The following is an 18,731-nucleotide window of genomic DNA, read 5'->3' as shown; positions in this document are numbered from 1 at the left end:
GGGTACACCTGCCCCAGGTGGTGAGTGAGGAACTGGGGGGCACTGGGGGGGCTGGGAGGAACGGGGGGGGGGAACTGGGAGGAACTGGGGGGGGACTGGGGGGGCTGGGGCTGGGCTGGGGGGTTCCCCTGATTCCGGGGGTTGGGTTCTGGGGCAATCTGGGGGGCACTGGGGGGGTTCCCATAATCCTGAGGGGCCCTGGGGGCTGTGCTGGGAAGGGTCCCCACAATCGTGGGGGGGTGGGTTGTTGGGTTGGGGGTGCGGTGGGCGTGTCCTAACGCTGGCCCCGCCCAGGAGGGGGCGGGCTCTCTGTGGCTGGGGCTGAGCGAGGAGCGCCTGCTGCTGCTCCGCCCGCCGCCGCCAGGGGGCGCCGCGCCTGCCGCGGGTCCTCCCGGCCGCCAGGGGGGCGCTGCTGGAGCTGGGGCTGCCCCTGCGCGCCGACCCCGCGCGGGTGCCGCGCGCGCTTCCACCGCCGCTCCAAGGTAACCATGGCAACCACCGCCCGGGACACGCCCCCTGCCCGGCCGGGACACGCCCCCCTGCCCGGCCGGGACACGCCCCCTCCCGCTGAGCGCGTGGCGCCCCCTGCAGGTTCTCACCGTGACGATGCCGCTGCTGCGGGTGTGAGGGACCCCCCCCCAAACCCCCCGGGGACCCCCCAAACCCCCCGGGACCCCCAGGACCGTCCGGGACCCCCCCAGGATCGCCCAGGACCCCCCAGGATTGCCCGAGACCCCCCAGGATCGCCCGGGACCCCCCAGGACCGTCCGGGACTGTCTGGGACCTCTCCTCAGGGACCCTCTTGGATACCCCGAGACCCTCCTGGACCCCCCCAGAACCCTCTTGGTTCCCCCAGGACCCCCCAGAACCCCCCCTGGACCCCCCTGGGACCCTCCTAGACCCCCCCAGGACACTCCTGGTTCCCCCATGACCCCCCAGAACCCTCCTGGATCCCCCCAGAACCCCTCCTGGATACCCCATGACCCCCCAGAATCCCCCTGGACCCCCCCTGGACCCCCCCCCTGGGACCCTCCTGGATCCCCCCCCCCCAGGATCGTCCTGGCCTTGTCCTTGGGGACCCTCCCCGGGACCCTCAGACCTTTTTGGGGCCGGTCCTGAGCCACCCCTCCCACTCAGGGACCCTCCTCAGGCCCCCCTGACCCCCCCCCAGGATTGTTTTGGGACCCCCCCTCAGCCCCCCCCCCCCCCTTTTTTTGGTACAAAACCCCCCAATAAAGGCCAAACCCGCTGCCCGTGCTCTGATTGGCTGCTGCCCCCCCCCCCCGGTGCCCCCCCGGCGGCTCAGCCCACGCGGGGGGGGCTGGGGGGGGCTGGGGGGGTGGGGGGGGGCGGGGGGGGATTGGGGGGGGGGCGGGGGGGATTGGGGGGATTTAGGGCTGATCCAGGCCGGGGGGGGCGGGGGGGCTCCCAGAGCTGCCCGGGAGCGGCCCCGGGAGCGGCGCGGGGCTCGGGGGGCTGCGGGCGGGGGGCGGGGGGCGCTCCTGGGGGCACAGAGGATTTGGGGGGGTCCCGGGGGTCCCGGGGTGATGGTGGCGCCCTGAGGCAGCGATGGAGTTCAACAAGGAGGAGTTCCGGAGACAGCTGGGGGCGGGGCTGGGGCGGCTGCACCGGTGAGACCCCCGGGATGGGACCCCCGGGATGGGGAGGGGTCCTGGAGGGGGCTGGGGGGACACGGGGGGCCGGGCTGGGGCGGCTGCACCGGTGAGACCCCCGGGGTGGGACCCCCGGGATGGGGACCCCCGGGATGGGGAGGGGTCCTGGAGGGGGCTGGGGGGACACGGGGGGGGGGTGGCTGCACTGGTGAGACCCCCGGGATGGGGAGGGGGGCTGGAGGGGGCTGGGGGGGCCGGGCTGGGGCGGCTGCACCGGTGAGACCCTCGGGGTGGGGGCTGGGGGTTCTGGGAAGGTTTGGGGGGGGGTCTGCTTTTGGGAGGCGTCAGGTTTTGTGGGGGTTTTGTGGGGGTTTTGTGACTCTTGGGTTTGCCGGGGGTTTTGGGGGATCAGGTTTTTGGGAGGGTGATGTCGGGGGGATTTGGGGTCGCGTTTCCGGGGGTTTTGGGGGTCTCAGGTTTGTCGGGGGGATTTGGGGGGTCTCAGGTTACCCTGGAGCTTGGGGGGTCTCCGTTTGCCGGGGGGATTTGGGGTCGGGTTTCCTGGGGTTACCCTGGAGCTTTGGGGGTCTCGGGTTTCCCGGGGTTTTTTGGGGGTCTCAGGTTACCCTGGAGCTTTGGGGGTCTCGGGTTTCCCGGGGGGATTTGGGGGTCTCAGGTTACCCTGGAGCTTGGGGGGTCTCGGGTTTGCTGGGGGGATTTGGGGGTCTCAGGTTACTCTGGAGCTTTGAGGGGATCGGGTTTCGGGGTCTCTGTTTGCCGGGGGGATTTGGGGTCGGGTTTGCGGGGGTTACCCTGGAGCTTTGTGGGGATCGGGTTTGGGGGGTCTCCGTTTCCCGGGGGGATTTGGGGGTCTCAGGTTACCCTGGAGCTTGGGGGGTCTCCGTTTCCCGGGGGGATTTGGGGTCGGGTTTCCCGGGGGGATTTGGGGTCGGGTTTCGCGGGGTTTTGGGGTTCAAGGGTGCCCCCCCGTGCCCTCCCCCCCTCGTGTCCGTGCCACGCGTGTCCCCGTGTCCCCCCCCCCGTGTCCCCCCGCCGTGTCCCCAGCCCAGCCCCGTGTCCCCCTCCGTGTCCCCCCCCCCGTGTCCCCAGCCCGGCCCCGGCCCCTCCCCGCTGGCGCCGCCACCGCGGGGATTAAAGCGGCTTAAATCGGCTACGGGGGGGGACACGGGGGGACACGGGGGGGACACAGGGACAGGGGGGACACGGGGGGACGGGGGGGGACACGGGGGGGACACGGGGACAGGGGGGACACGGGGACAGGGGGGGACACGGGGGGGACACGGGGGGACACGGGGGGGGGGACACGGGGGGACACGGGGGGGACACGGGGGGACACGGGGACAGGGGGGGACACGGGGGGGACACGGGGACAGGGGCGACAGGGGGGACACGGGGGGGACACGGGGGGGCCACGGGGACAGGGGCGACAGGGGGGGGAAGGAACACAGGGACAAAGTGGGACATGGTGGGAAAAGGGACACGAGGGCCTCGGGGACAAGGGGGGGGACAGGGGGACAGGGGGGGAAAAGGGCCACAAGTGACACGGGGACAAGGGGGGGACATGGGGAGAAAAGGGACACGGGGACAAGGGGGGGACACGGGGACACGGGGGGAGACGGGGACAGGGGCGACGGGGGGGACACGGGGACAGGGGGGGAAAAGGGATACAGGGGACATGGGGACAAGGGGGGGACATGGAGGAAAAGGGACACGGGGACAAGGGGGGGACATGGGGACATGGGGGGAAAAGGGACCCAGAGGTCAGGGGGACACGGAGGACGCAGTGGGGGAAAAGGACATGGGGGGATCGGGGGACAAGGGGGGGACACGGCGGGGGGAAGGGACTTGAGGACACAGGGGGACGCTGAGACAGAGCAGAGGAAAAAAGGACACGGGGACACAGGCGGGGGGACATGGGGGCACCGGGGAAAAAGGGACACGGGGACACAGCAGGGGTAGAAGGGACACGGAGGACGGGGTGGGGGCAAAAGGGACCCGGGGGCACGGGGAGGGGGCAAAAGGGCCACGGTGGGGGGTCCTGTGGGACAAAAGGGACCCGGGGACACACGGAGGGGACACGGGGAGGGGACACACGGGCGGTGGCCGTGCAGGCTCCTGGAGCGGCGGCAGGACGAGGCCGAGAGCCTGGAGCTGAGCTCGGGGGCGCGGGGACGCACGGAGGGGACACGGGGAGGGGACACAGGCACAGGGGACACAGAGGGGACACACGGAGGTGACACACGGGTGGCCCCGCAGGCTCCTGGAGCGGCGGCAGGACGAGGCCGAGAGCCTGGAGCTGAGCTCGGGGGGCGCGGGGACGCACGGAGGGGACCCGGGGAGGGGACACGGGGAGGTGACACACGGGTGGCCCCGCAGGCTCCTGGAGCGGCGGCAGGACGAGGCCGAGAGCCTGGAGCTGAGCTCGGGGGGCGCGGGGACACACGGAGGGGACACGGGGAGGGGACACAGGCACAGGGGACACAGAGGGGACACACGGAGGGGACACACGGGCGGTGGCCGCGCAGGCTCCTGGAGCGGCGGCAGGACGAGGCCGAGAGCCTGGAGCTGAGCTCGGGGGGCGCGGGGACGCACGGAGGGGACACGGGGAGGGGACACACGGAGGTGACACACGGGTGGCCCCGCAGGCTCCTGGAGCGGCGGCAGGACGAGGCCGAGAGCCTGGAGCTGAGCTCGGGGGGCGCGGGCGGCGCCGGCCCCGCGCGGCCGCCGGTGCTGGACTGCACCTTCTGCGGGCTGCCCCGGCGCTACGGCATCGCCGTGCTCTGCGGCATCGGCTTCTGCATCAGCTTCGGCATCCGCTGCAACCTGGGCGTGGCCGTGGTCAGCATGGTCAACCCCGCCCACGGACAGGTGAGCGCACCTGGGGGCAGCCCCGCCCACGGACAGGTACAGGGCACCTGTGCAGGTGTGGGGGCAGCATGGGGGTCAGCCCCGCCCACGGACAGGTGAGAGGGCACCTGGGGGCAGCACGGGGGTCAGCCCCGCCCACGGACAGGTGAGGGCACCTGGGCAGGTGTGGGGTGAGCATGGGGGTCAACCCCGCCCACGGACAGGTACAGGGCACCTGGGGGCAGCGCGGGGGGGGGGGAGGGGGGTTGGGGGGTCAGCCCCGCCCACAGACAGGTGAGAGGGCACCTGGGGTCAGCATGGTCAAGCTCGCCCACGGACAGGTACAGGGCACCTGGGGTCAGCATGGTCAGCCCCGCCCATGGACAGGTGAGAGGGCACCTGGGGGCAGCCCCGCCCACAGACAGGTACAGGGCACCTGGGGTCAGCATGGGGGTCAACCCTGCCCACGGACAGGTACAGGGCACCTGTGCAGGTGTGGGGTCACTGGGGGGGACAGCAGGGCCTGGGGACAGGTGTGGGGTCACTGGGGGGGCACAGGTGTGGGTCAGCTCTGGGGTCAGCTCTGGGCTGTCTGTAGAGACCACAGCCGGGCGTGGGGGACGCCCACCTGCCCAGGGCGTGTCCAGGGCGTGTCCAGGGCGTGTCCCCCGCCCCGCCAACCCCTCCCCGCGCTCCCCCAGCGCGCCCAGTTCAACTGGGACCCCGAGACGGTGGGGATGATCCACGGCTCCTTCTTCTGGGGCTACATCGTCACGCAGATCCCCGGCGGCTTCATCGCCCAGAAATTCGCCGCCAACAGGTGAGCCGGGCGGGGCCGGGGGCGGGGCCGGGCCGGGGCGTGTCCCCAGGGTCACCTGGGTGTCCCGCAGGGTGTTCGGGCTGGCCATCGTCTCCACCTCGGTGCTGAACATGCTGATCCCGTCGGCCGCGCGCGCCCACGTCGGCTGCGTCATCGCCGTGCGCGTCATGCAGGGCCTGGTGGAGGTCAGGAGGGGATTTTGGGGTGAATTCGGGGGATTTTGGGGCTGCGTCATCGCCGTGCGCGTCATGCAGGGCCTGGTGGAGGTCAGGAACGGATTTTGGGGTGAATTTGGGGGATTTTGGGGGTTTTGGGGCTGCGTCATCGCCGTGCGCGTCATGCAGGGCCTGGTGGAGGTCAGGAAGGGATTTTGGGGTGAATTCGGGGGGTTTTGGGTGTGTTTGGGGCTGCGTCATCGCCATGCGTGTCATGCAGGGCCTGGTGGAGGTCAGGAAGGGATTTTGGGGTGAATTCGGGGGATTTTGGGGCTGCGTCATCGCCGTGCGCGTCATGCAGGGCCTGGTGGAGGTCAGGAGGGGTTTTGGGGTGAATTCGGGGGATTTTGGGGCTGTGTCATGGCTGTGTGGATTATGCAGGGCCTGGTGGAGGTCAGGAATGGATTTTGGGGTGAATTCGGGGGGTTTTGGGTGTGTTTGGGGCTGCGTCATCGCCATGCGTGTCATGCAGGGCCTGGTGGAGGTCAGGAGGGGTTTTGGGGTGAATTTGGGGGATTTTGGGGTGGTTTGGGGTATTTTGGGCTGTGTCCCGGTGGGTTTTGCTGTTCAGGTTGGAGTGTGGCCATCCCCACACTCCCATTGGTCAGGGTGTGGCTGTGTGGGCGTGGCCGGGGTTGGGTGTGTCCCTTGCCGCCGTGTCCATCAGGGCGTGGCCGGGGTTGGGTGTGTCCATCAGGGCGTGGCCGGGGTCGGGCGTGTCCATCAGGGCGTGGCCGGGGTTGGGTGTGTCCCTCACCGCCGTGTCCATCAGGGCGTGGCCGGGGTTGGGTGTGTCCATCAGGGCGTGGCCGGGGTTGGGTGTGTCCATCAGGGCGTGGCCGGGGTTGGGTGTGTCCCTCGCCGCCGTGTCCATCAGGGCGTGGCCGGTTGGGTGTGTCCCGATGGGCGTGTCCCGCGCTGACCCCGCCCCTTTTCTCGCAGGGCGTGACCTACCCCGCCTGTCACGGCATCTGGAGCAAGTGGGCGCCGCCCCTGGAGCGGAGCCGGCTGGCGACCACGGCCTTCTGCGGTGGGGAGGGGGCTTTGGGGGGCTTTGGGGGGGCTTGGGGGGGTCTGGGGGGTCTGGGGGGTCTGGGGGGGTCTGGGGGCTAGTGGGGGTTGGGGGCTACCACGGCCTTCTGCGGTGGGGAGGGGGCTTTGGGGGGGCTTGGGGGGGTTTTGGGGGGTCTGGGGGCTGCTGGGGGTTGGGGGACACCACGGCCTTCTGCGGTGGGGAGGGGGCTGGGGGGCTTTGGGGGGCTCTGGGGGGCTTTGGAGGGTCTGGGGGGCTGAGGGGGTCTGGGGGGTTCTGGGGGGGTCTGGGGGGCTGAGGGGGTCTGGGGGGCTGAGGGGGGGCTCTGGGGGGTCTGGGGGTCTGGGGGGGCTCTGGGGGTCCCGGGGCTGTGGGGGCGGGGTGGGGGGTCCTGGGGCCGTGTGGGGGGCTGGGCACTCCGGGGGTCCGTGGGGGGGGCTGGGCGCTCCGGGGGTGCCCGAGGGGGTCCCGGGGTTCTGTGGGGGTTGGGCGCTCCGGGGGTCTGTGGGGGCTGGGGGGTCTTGGGGCCGTGTGGGGGGCTGGGTGCTCCGGGGGTGTGGGGGCTGGGGGGGGGCTGGGCACTCCGGGGGTGGCAGAGGGGGGGTCCCGGGTCCGTGGGGGGCTGGGCGCTCCGGGGGTGTCCCGGGGGTGCCCGAGGGGGTCCCGGGGCTCTATGGGGGCTGGGCGCTCCGGGGGTCCGTGGGGGTCCGGGGCTCCGGGGCCGTGGGGGGCTGGGCGCTCCGGGGGTCCCGGGTCCGTGTGGGGGGCTGGGCGCTCGGGGGTCCCGCTGACCCCCGCCCCCCCCCCAGGGTCGTACGCGGGGGCGGTATGTGGGGGGCTGGGCGCTCGGGGGTCCGTGGGGGGCTGGGCGCTCCGGGGGTCCGTGTGGGGGGCTGGGCGCCCCGGGGGTCCCGCTGACCCCCCCCCGCCCCCCCCCAGGCTCGTACGCGGGGGCGGTGGTCGCCATGCCCCTGGCCGGGGTCCTGGTGCAGTACACGGGCTGGAGCTCCGTCTTCTACGTCTACGGTGAGACCCCCGGGACCCCCGGGACCCCCTGAGACCCCCCGGGACCCCTCGGGACCCCTGAGACCCCCCAGAACCCCCTGATCCCCCCCAGGACCCCCCGGGACCCCTGAGACCCACTGACCCCCCCCCGGGACCCCCTGATTCCCCCCGGGACCTCCTGATCTCGCCCGGGACCCCCCGAGCCCCCATGGGGACCTCTCCCAGTGTTCCCAGTGACCCCTCCCAGTGCCCCCAGTGTCCCCAGTGACCCCTCCCAGTGCTCCCAGTGACCTCAGTGTCCCCAGTGACCCCTCCCAGTGCTCCCAGTGCTCCCAGTGTCCCCAGTGACCCCTCCCAGTGCTCCCAGTGACCCCAGTGTCCCCAGGCAGTTTCGGGGTGCTCTGGTACCGGTCCCAGTGCTCCCAGTGACCCTTCCCAGTGCTCCCAGTGCTCCCAGTGACCCCAGTAACCCCCAGGCAGTTTCGGGGTGCTCTGGTACCTCTTCTGGGTGCTGGTGTCCTACGAGAGCCCCGCCCAGCACCCCACGATCTCCCCCGAGGAGCGGAAATACATCGAGGAGAGCATCGGGGAGAGCGCGGGCAGCAACCCGCTACTGGTGGGACTGGGAGCACTGGGAGGGACTGGGAGCACTGGGATGGGCTGCTGGGAATGCTGGGATGGGCAGCAACCCGCTACTGGTGGGACTGGGAGCACTGGGAGGGACTGGGAGGGACTGGGAACAGTGGGATGGGCTGCTGGGAACGCTGGGATGGGCAGCAACCCGCTACTGGTGGGACTGGGAGCACTGGGAGGGACTGGGAGGGACTGGGAGGGGCTGCTGGGAATGCTGGGATGGGCAGCAACCCGCTACTGGTGGGACTGGGAGCACTGGGAGGGACTGGGAGGGACTGGGAGGGGCTGCTGGGAATGCTGGGATGGGCAGCAACCCGCTACTGGTGGGACTGGGAGCACTGGGAGGGACTGGGAACACTGGGAGGGGCCGCTGGGAACGCTGGGATGGGCAGCAACCCGCTGCTGGTGGGACTGGGACAGACTGGGAGGGACTGGGAGGGACTGGGAGGGACTGGGAGGGATCGCTGGGAACGCTGGGATGGGCAGCAACCCGCTGCTGGTCAGACTGGGAGCACTGGGAGGGACTGGGAGGGACTGGGATGGACGGCTGGGAACGCTGGGATGGGCAGCAACCCGCTGCTGGTGGGACTGGGAGCACTGGGAGGGACTGGGAGCACTGGGAGGGACTGGGAACACTGGGAGGGGCTGCTGGGAACGCTGGGATGGGCAGCAACCCGCTGCTGGTCAGACTGGGAGCACTGGGAGGGACTGGGAGGGACTGGGAGGGGTCACTGGGAACGCTGGGATGGGCAGCAACCCGCTGCTGGTCAGACTGGGAGCACTGGGAGCACTGGGAGGGGTCACTGGGAACGCTGGGATGGGCAGCAACCCGCTGCTGGTGGGACTGGGAGCACTGGGAGGGACTGGGAGGGACTGGGAGGGATCGATGGGAACGCTGGGATGGGCAGCAACCCGCTACTGGTGGGAGTGGGAGCACTGGGAGGGACTGGGAGGGACTGGGAGGGATCGCTGGGAACGCTGGGATGGGCAGCAACCCGCTGCTGGTCAGACTGGGAGCACTGGGAGGGACTGGGAACACTGAGAGGGGTCACTGGGAACGCTGGGATGGGCAGCAACCCGCTGCTGGTGGGACTGGGAGGGACTGGGAGGGACTGGGATGGGTCACTGGGAACACTGGGATGGGCAGCAACCCGCTACTGGTGGGACTGGGAGCACTGGGAGGGACTGGGAGGGACTGGGAACACTGGGAGGGGTCACTGGGAACGCTGGGATGGGCAGCAACCCGCTGCTGGTCAGACTGGGAGCACTGGGAGGGACTGGGAACACTGAGAGGGGTCACTGGGAACGCTGGGATGGGCAGCAACCCGCTGCTGGTGGGACTGGGAGGGACTGGGAGGGACTGGGATGGGTCACTGGGAACACTGGGATGGGCAGCAACCCGCTACTGGTGGGACTGGGAGCACTGGGAGGGACTGGGAGGGACTGGGAACACTGGGAGGGGTCACTGGGAACGCTGGGATGGGCAGCAACCCGCTGCTGGTCAGACTGGGAGCACTGGGAGGGACTGGGAACACTGGGAGGGGTCACTGGGAACGCTGGGATGGGCAGCAACCCGCTGCTGGTGGGACTGGGAGCACTGGGAGGGACTGGGAACGCTGGGAGGGATCGCTGGGAACGCTGGGATGGGCAGCAACCCGCTGCTGGTGGGACTGGGAGCACTGGGAGGGACTGGGAGGGGCTGCTGGGAACGCTGGGATGGGCAGCAACCCGCTGCTGGTCAGACTGGGAGCACTGGGAGGGACTGGGAGGAACTGGGAGGGGTCGCTGGGGGTGTCCAGGGGTGTCCAGGGGTGCCCTGGGTGTGTCCTGGGGTGTGTCCTGGGGTGTGTCCAGGGGTGTCCTGGGGTGTGTCCGGGGTGTGTCCGGGGTGTGTCCTGGGGTGTGTCCTGGGGTGTGTCCTGGGGTGTGTCCTGGGGTGTGTCCTGGGGTGTGTCCAGGGGTGTCCTGGGGTGTGTCCGGGGTGTGTCCGGGGTGTGTCCTGGGGTGTGTCCTGGGGTGTGTCCTGGGGTGTGTCCTGGGGTGTGTCCGAGGTGTCCTGGGGTGTGTCCTGGGGTGTGTCCGGGGTGTGTCCCGGGTGTCCAGGGGTGTGTCCCGGGGTGTGTCCAGGGGTGCCCTGGGGTGTGTCCTGGGGTGTGTCCTGGGGGTGTCCTGGGGTGTGTCCTGGGGTGTGTCCTGGGGTGTGTCCGGGGTGTCCTGGTGTGTCCTGGGGTGTGTCCTGGGGTGTGTCCGGGGTGTGTCCTGGGGTGTGTCCTGGGGTGTGTCCTGGGGTGTGTCCTGGGGTGTGTCCTGGGGTGTCCCGGGGTGTGTCCTGGGGTGTGTCCGGGGTGTGTCCGGGGTGTGTCCGGGGTGCCCTGGGTGTGTCCCGGGGTGTGTCCGGGGTGTCCAGGGGTGTGTCCCGGGGTCAGCCGTCCCCCTGCCCGCAGCTGGCCACGCCCTGGCGCCAGTTCTTCACCTCCATGCCCGTCTACGCCATCATCGTGGCCAACTTCTGCCGCAGCTGGACCTTCTACCTGCTGCTCATCAGCCAGCCCGCCTACTTCGAGGAGGTGTTCGGCTTCGAGATCAGCAAGGTGAGCAGAGCACCCCAAAACACACAAAAACAGCCTGAAAACAGCCCAAAAACAGCCCAAAAACCGCACCAAAAACAGCCCAAAAACACGCCAAAAACCGCACCGAAAACAGCCCAAAAACCGCACTGAAAACAGCCCAAAAACAGCTCGAAAACACGCCAAAAACCGCACCGAAAACAGCCCAAAAACCGCACTGAAAACAGCCCAAAAACAGCCCGAAAACTCCCCCAAAACAGCCCAAAAACAGCCTAAAAACAGCCCGAAAACCGCACCGAAAACAGGCCAAAAACCGCACCAAAAACAGCCCAAAAACACCCCAAAGCAGCCCAAAAACACACCCAAACCCACACCAAAAACCCCCCAAAACAGCCCAAAAACCGCACCAAAAACAGCCCAAAAACAGCCCAAAAACACGCCAAAAATACCAGACAAAAACACCCCAAAACAGCCCAAAAACCGCACCAAAAACACCCCAAAAACACGCCAAAAACCACACCAAAAACACCCCAAAAATACCAGACAAAAACGCTCCAAAACAGCCCAAAACAGCCCGAAAACCGCACCGAAAACAGCCCAAAAACCACACCAAAAACCCCCCAAAACAGCCCAAAAACAGCCTAAAAACCCCCCCAAAAACAGCCCAAAACCATGCCAAAACCACACAAAACAGCCCTAAAAAAAGCTAGGCTTTCCGCCTGAATAAATAAATTCAATAATAACAAGTTTAAATAAATTATATATTTTTTGCGTTATTTATCTCTGTCCCAGGTGGGTTTGCTGTCAGCCCTGCCCCACCTGGCGATGACCATCGTGGTGTTTGTTATGGATAATTGATTTATTCTGTTATTTTATTTTATTTTATTTTATTTTATTTTATTTTATTTTAATTTAATTTAATCTATAATTTATTTATTTCCCTGTCCCAGGTGGGATTGCTGTCAGCCCTGCCCCACCTGGTGATGACCATCGTGGTCCCCATCGGGGATAATTGATTTATCCCATTATTTTATTTACAGATTATTGATTTATTCTGTTATTTTATTTTATTTTATTTATATATAATTTGTTAATTCAGTTGTTTTATTTTATTTTATTTATATATAATTTATTTCTCTCTCCCAGGTGGGATTGCTGTCAGCCCTGCCCCACCTGGTGATGACCATCGTGGTCCCCATCGGGGATAATTGATTATTGAGATATTTTATTTACAGATTATTGATTTATTCCATTATTTTATTTTATTTTATTTTATTTATATATAATTTATTTATTTCCCTGTCCCAGGTGGGTTTGCTGTCAGCCCTGCCCCACCTGGTGATGACCATCGTGGTCCCCATCAGGGATAATTGATTTATTCAGATATTTTATTTTATTTTATTTATATATTATTTATTTAGTTATTTTATTTTGTTTTATTTTATTTTATTTTATTTTATTTTATTTTAATCTATAATTTATTTATTTCTCTCTCCCAGGTGGGTTTGCTGTCAGCCCTGCCCCACCTGGTGATGACCATCGTGGTCCCCATCAGGGATAATTGATTTATTCAGATATTTTATTTTATTTTATTTATATATAATTCATTTATTTAGTTATTTTATTTTAATTTAATTTAATCTATAATTTATTTCTCTCTCCCAGGTGGGATTGCTGTCAGCCCTGCCCCACCTGGTGATGACCATCGTGGTCCCCATCGGGGATAATTGATTTATTCAGATATTTTATTTACAGATAATTGATTTATTCTGTTATTTTATTTACAGATAATTGATTTATTCTGTTATTTTATTTTATTTATATATAATTTATTTCTTTCTTTCTCCCAGGTGGGATTGCTGTCAGCCCTGCCCCACCTGGTGATGACCATCGTGGTCCCCATCGGGGATAATTGATTTATCCCATTATTTTATTTTATTTTATTTTATTTTATTTTATTTTATTTTATTTTATTTTATTTTATTTTATTTTATTTTATTTTATTTTATTTATATATAATTTGTTAATTCAGTTGTTTTATTTTATTTTATATCTATAATTTATTTCTCTCTCCCAGGTGGGATTGCTGTCAGCCCTGCCCCACCTGGTGATGACCATCGTGGTCCCCATCGGGGATAATTGATTATTGAGATATTTTATTTACAGATTATTGATTTATTCTGTTATTTTATTTTATTTTATTTATATATAATTTATTTCCCTGTCCCAGGTGGGTTTGCTGTCAGCCCTGCCCCACCTGGTGATGACCATCGTGGTCCCCATCGGGGATAATTGATTATTGAGATATTTTATTTACAGATAATTGATTTATTCTGTTATTTTATTTTATTTTATTTATATATAATTTATTTCCCTGTCCCAGGTTGGTTTGCTGTCAGCCCTGCCCCACCTGGTGATGACCATCGTGGTCCCCATCGGGGGACAGATCGCCGATTTCCTGCGCTCCCGCGGCCTCATGTCCACCACCAACGTGCGCAAGATGATGAACTGCGGGGGTGAGGGACAGTGTGTGACACTGTGTGACACTGTGTGACACTGTGTGTGACACTGGGGACAGCATGGGACACTGTGTGACATGTGACACTGTGTGACATGTGACACTGTGACCACCAACGTGCGCAAGATGATGAACTGCGGGGGTCAGTGACAGTGTGTGACACTGTGTGTGACACTGGGGACACTGTGTGACAGTGTGTGATACTGTGTGACATGTGACAGTGTGACCACCAACGTGCACAAGATGATGAACTGCGGCGGTCAGTGACAGTGTGTGACACTGTGTGTGACACTGGGGACACTGTGTGACACTGTGGGACAGTGTGGGACACTGGGGACACTGTGTGACACTGTGTGACATGTGACACTGTGACCACCAACGTGCGCAAGATGATGAACTGCGGGGGTCAGTGACACTGGGGACACTGTGTGACACTGTGTGACACTGTGTGACACTGTGTGTGACACTGTGTGACACTGGGGACAGTGTGTGACACCATGTGACATGTGACACTGTGACCACCAACGTGCGCAAGATGATGAACTGCGGGGGTGAGGGACACTGGGGACACTGTGTGACACTGTGTGTGACACTGGGGACACTGGGGACAGTGTGTGTGACACTGTGTGACACTGTGTGACAGTGTGTGACAGTGTGTGAGGTGTGACACTGTGACCACCAACGTGCGCAAGATGATGAACTGCGGCGGTGAGGGACACTGGGGACACTGTGTGACACTGTGTGACACTGTGGGACAGTGTGTGTGACACTGTGTGACAGTGTGGGACACTGGGGACACTGTGTGACAGTGTGTGACACTGTGTGTGACACTGGGGACACTGGGGACACTGGGGACACCGTGTGACAGTGTGGGACACTGGGGACACCGTGTGACACTGTGGGACACTGTGTGACACTGTGTGACAGTGTGGGACACTGGGGACACCGTGTGACATGTGACACTGTGACCACCAATGTGCGCAAGATGATGAACTGCGGGGGTCAGTGACACTGGGGACACTGGGGACAGTGACAGGGGACACTGTGTGACACTGAGGACACTGTGTGACATGTGACACTGTGACAGTGTGATACTATGACAGTGTGACACGGCGGCACTGTGGCTGTCCCCAGGGTTCGGCATGGAGGCCGATGTGTCAGTGTGACAGTGACACTGTGACACTGTGTGACACTGTGACACTGTGACAGTGTGACACGGTGGCACTCTGGTACTGTGACACGGTGACATGGTGACACGTGGCCCTGTCCCTGTCCCCAGGGTTCGGCATGGAGGCCGATGTCTCAGTGTGACAGTGACAGTGTGACACAGTGACAGTGTGACAGTGCGACATGGTGGCACTCTGATGCTGTGACAGTGTGACACAGTGACACAGTGACACGATGACACAGTGACATTGTGACACAGTGACATGGTGACACAGTGACACGTCCCTGTCCCCAGGGTTCGGCATGGAGGCCGATGTCTCAGTGTGACAGTGACACTGTGATGCTGTGACACAGTGACACTGTGACACAGTGACACAGTGACATGGTGACACAGTGACAGTGTGACACAGTGACACGGTGACACGGTGACAGTGTGACAGTGACACTCTAACAGTGTGACACAGTGACACGGTGACACAGTGACATTGTCCCTGTCCCCAGGGTTCGGCATGGAGGCCGATGTCTCAGTGTGACAGTGACAGTGTGACACTGTGATGCTGTGACCATGTTACACTGTGACATTGTGACACAGTGACAGTGTGACACAGTGACACAGTGACAGTGTGACACAGTGACAGTGACATGGTGACACAGTGACAGTGTGACACATGGCCCTGTCCCTGTCCCCAGGGTTCGGCATGGAGGCCACGCTGCTGCTGGTGGTCGGCTACTCGCACTCCCGCGCCGTCGCCATCTCCTTCCTGGTGCTGGCCGTGGGCTTCAGCGGCTTCGCCATCTCGGGTGGGGACAGGGGACACGGGGAGGGGGGGGTGACACGGGGGACACCGCTGAGTGACACCAGGGACACCCTGAGTGACACTGGGGACACCCCTGAGTGACACCGGGGACACCCCTGAGTGACACTGGGGACACCCCTGAGTGACACCGGGGACACCCCTGAGTGACACTGGGGACACCCCTGAGTGACACCGGTGACACCCCTGGGTGACACAGGGGACACCCCTGGGTGACACCGGGAGGGGGGGGTGACACTGGGGACACCCCTGAGTGACACTGGGGACACCCCTGAGTGACACCGGGAACACCCCTGAGTGACACCGGGGACACCCCTGAGTGACACTGGGGACACCCCTGAGTGACACTGGGGACACCCCTGAGTGACAATGGGGACACGGGGAGGGGGGGGTGACACTGGGGAAACCCCTGAGTGACACTGGGGACACGGGGAGGGGGGGGGTGACACTGGGGACACCCTGAGTGACACCGGGGACACCCTGAGTGACACTGGGGACACCCCTGGGTGACATTGGTGACACCCCCGGGTGACACCGCGCTGTCCCCAGGCTTCAACGTCAACCACCTGGACATCGCGCCGCGCTACGCCAGCGTCCTGATGGGGCTGAGCAACGGCGTGGGGACATTGTCGGGGATGGTGTGTCCCCTGATCGTGGGGGCCCTGACCCGCCACAAGGTGAGGGGACATCACTGGGGACATTGTCGGGGATGGTGTGTCCCCTGATCGTGGGGGCCCTGACCCGCCACAAGGTGAGGGGACACTGAGGGGACATCACTGGGGACATTGTCAGGGATGGTGTGTCCCCTGATCGTGGGGGCCCTGACCCGCCACAAGGTGAGGGGACATTGGGGACATCGAGGGGACATTGTCCGGGATGGTGTGTCCCCTGATCGTGGGGGCCCTGACCCGCCACAAGGTGAGGGGACATTGGGGACATCACTGGGGACATTGTCAGGGATGGTGTGTCCCCTGATCGTGGGGGCCCTGACCCGCCACAAGGTGAGGGGACATTGGGGACATCACTGGGGACATCACTGGGGACATTGGGGACATTGTCGGGGATGGTGTGTCCCCTGATCGTGGGGGCCCTGACCCGCCACAAGGTGAGGGGACATTGGGGACATCACTGGGGACATTGGGGACATCACTGGGGACACTGGGGACATTGTCAGGGATGGTGTGTCCCCTGATCGTGGGGGCCCTGACCCGCCACAAGGTGAGGGGACATCACTGGGGACATTGGGGACATTGTCGGGGATGGTGTGTCCCCTGATCGTGGGGGCCCTGACCCGCCACAAGGTGAGGGGACATTGGGGACATCACTGGGGACATTGGGGACATTGTCAGGGATGGTGTGTCCCCTCATTGTGGGGGCCCTGACCCGCCACAAGGTGAGGGGACATTGGGGACATCACTGGGGACATTGTCAGGGATGGTGTGTCCCCTGATCGTGGGGGCCCTGACCCGCCACAAGGTGAGGGGACATTGGGGACATCACTGGGGACATCGGGGACATTGTCAGGGATGGTGTGTCCCCTGATCGTGGGGGCCCTGACCCGCCACAAGGTGAGGGGACATTGGGGACATCACTGGGGACATTGGGGACATTGTCGGGGATGGTGTGTCCCCTGATCGTGGGGGCACTGACCCGCCACAAGGTGAGGGGACATTGGGGACATTGGGGACATTGTCAGGGATGGTGTGTCCCCTCATCGTGGGGGCCCTGACCCGCCACAAGGTGAGGGGACATCACTGGGGACATTGGGGACATCACTGGGGACATCACTGGGGACACCGAGGGGACATTGGGGACATTGGGGACATTGGGGACATCACTGGGGACATTGTCGGGGATGGTGTGTCCCCTGATCGTGGGGGCCCTGACCCGCCACAAGGTGAGGGGACATTGGGGACATCACTGGGGACATTGGGGACATTGTCCGGGATGGTGTGTCCCCTGATCGTGGGGGCCCTGACCCGCCACAAGGTGAGGGGACATCACTGGGGACATTGGGGACATTGTCAGGGATGGTGTGTCCCCTGATCGTGGGGGCCCTGACCCGCCACAAGGTGAGGGGACATCACTGGGGACATTGGGGACATTGTCAGGGATGGTGTGTCCCCTGATCGTGGGGGCGCTGACCCGCCACAAGGTGAGGGGACACCGAGGGGACAATGGGGACAATGAGGACAATGGGGACATTGGGGACACTGAGGGGACACTGGGGACAATGGGGACAGGGGGACATTGGGGACACTGAGGGGACACTGGGGACAATGGGGACAGGGGGACATTGGGGACACTGAGGGGACACTGGGGACAATGGGACCAGGGGGGACAGAGGGACATGGTGGGGGAGGAGAGGGGGCCATGGGGGGGCAGTGGGGGGATAGAGGAGCGTGGGGGGACAGCGGGACAGTGGGGGGGACAGAGGGACACTGGGGGGGACAGAGGGACACGGGGGGGACAGAGGGACACGGGGGACACCCGCGAGTTCCGGGGGTCACCGCGCGCCTGTCACTCACCGCCCGCCTGGCCCCGCCCCCTCGCTTTGGCCCCGCCTTCCCCTTTCCCCTTCCTTTCCCGCCCTCCCCTCGGCCACGCCCCCTCCCTTTCCCGCGCTCTCTCCCCATTCCCGTTCGCCCGCCGGGGCCCCGCCCCCCTCGGCGCGGATTGGCCGGCGCGCGGCGCGCGGCGGGCGCTGATTGGCGCAGACGCGCGAGGAGTGGCAGTGGGTGTTCCTGATCGCCGCGCTCGTGCACTACGGGGGCGTGGCCTTCTACGGCGTCTTCGCTTCCGGGGAGCCGCAGCCGTGGGCGGAGCCGCCGCGCGAGGAGGCGGAGCCTCTGGCGCCGGGGGGCGTGGCCAGCGACGAGGAGGAGGAGGAGGAGGAGGGGGAGGAAGGCGGGGGAGGGGGAGCGGGACCCCCGGGGGGGCCCCCCGCGAGCTACGGGGCCACCGGGACCACCCCCGCCCCCGGGGGCGGCCCGGGGTGAGGAGGGGGCGGGGTCCGAGAGCAGGCCCGCCCCCCGAAAAGGGACCCCCCCCCCCCGAGACCCCCCCCAGACCACCGGGGACCCCCCGAGACCCCCAAAAGGGACCCCCCGAGACCCCTGGGACCGCCCCGGGGTGGGGCTGGGGCTCCAAGGAACCTCCCCCCAAAAAGGGACCCCAGGGACCCCCCCAGACCCCCAGGGACCCCCAAAAGGGACCCCCCGAGACCCCCTGGGACCCCCTCAAGGGACCCCCGAGATCCGCTGGGACCCCCTCAAGGGACCTCTCCGAACCCCCAGACCACCGGGGACCCCCGAGACCCCCAGGGACCCCCGCGAGCCGGCCCCCTCCCCCGGCTGTACATATATAAATATGAATTAAATATAAATTAAATGTAAATTAAATACAAATTAAATATAAACACAGGGAGCGGCCGCTGGAGAGCGTGGAGTGAGGGACTGGGGGAACTGGGGAGAG

At 64.0% G+C, this 18,731-nt stretch overlaps 1 protein-coding gene across 1 annotated transcript; it reads left to right on the top strand.

The window, feature by feature from the left end:
• Positions 1 to 1,569: 1,569 nt before the first annotated feature.
• Positions 1,570 to 18,256, top strand: LOC311165975 (vesicular glutamate transporter 1-like; the record flags this gene model as incomplete). Its single annotated transcript, XM_084227471.1, has 12 exons — positions 1,570 to 1,631; positions 4,280 to 4,541; positions 5,186 to 5,304; positions 5,375 to 5,489; positions 6,462 to 6,549; positions 7,492 to 7,578; positions 8,034 to 8,173; positions 10,635 to 10,781; positions 13,141 to 13,273; positions 15,133 to 15,243; positions 15,807 to 15,934; positions 17,975 to 18,256. 12 exons carry the CDS (start codon positions 1,570 to 1,572, stop codon positions 18,254 to 18,256), a joined length of 1,674 nt encoding a protein of 557 aa, XP_084083597.1.
• Positions 18,257 to 18,731: the final 475 nt, after the last annotated feature.

This window comes from Fringilla coelebs, assembly GCF_963513975.1.
Source record: "Fringilla coelebs genome assembly, contig: SCAFFOLD_407, whole genome shotgun sequence".
Taxonomy (NCBI): Eukaryota; Metazoa; Chordata; class Aves; order Passeriformes; family Fringillidae; genus Fringilla; species Fringilla coelebs.
This window is presented reverse-complemented; position numbering and strand designations above follow the sequence as displayed.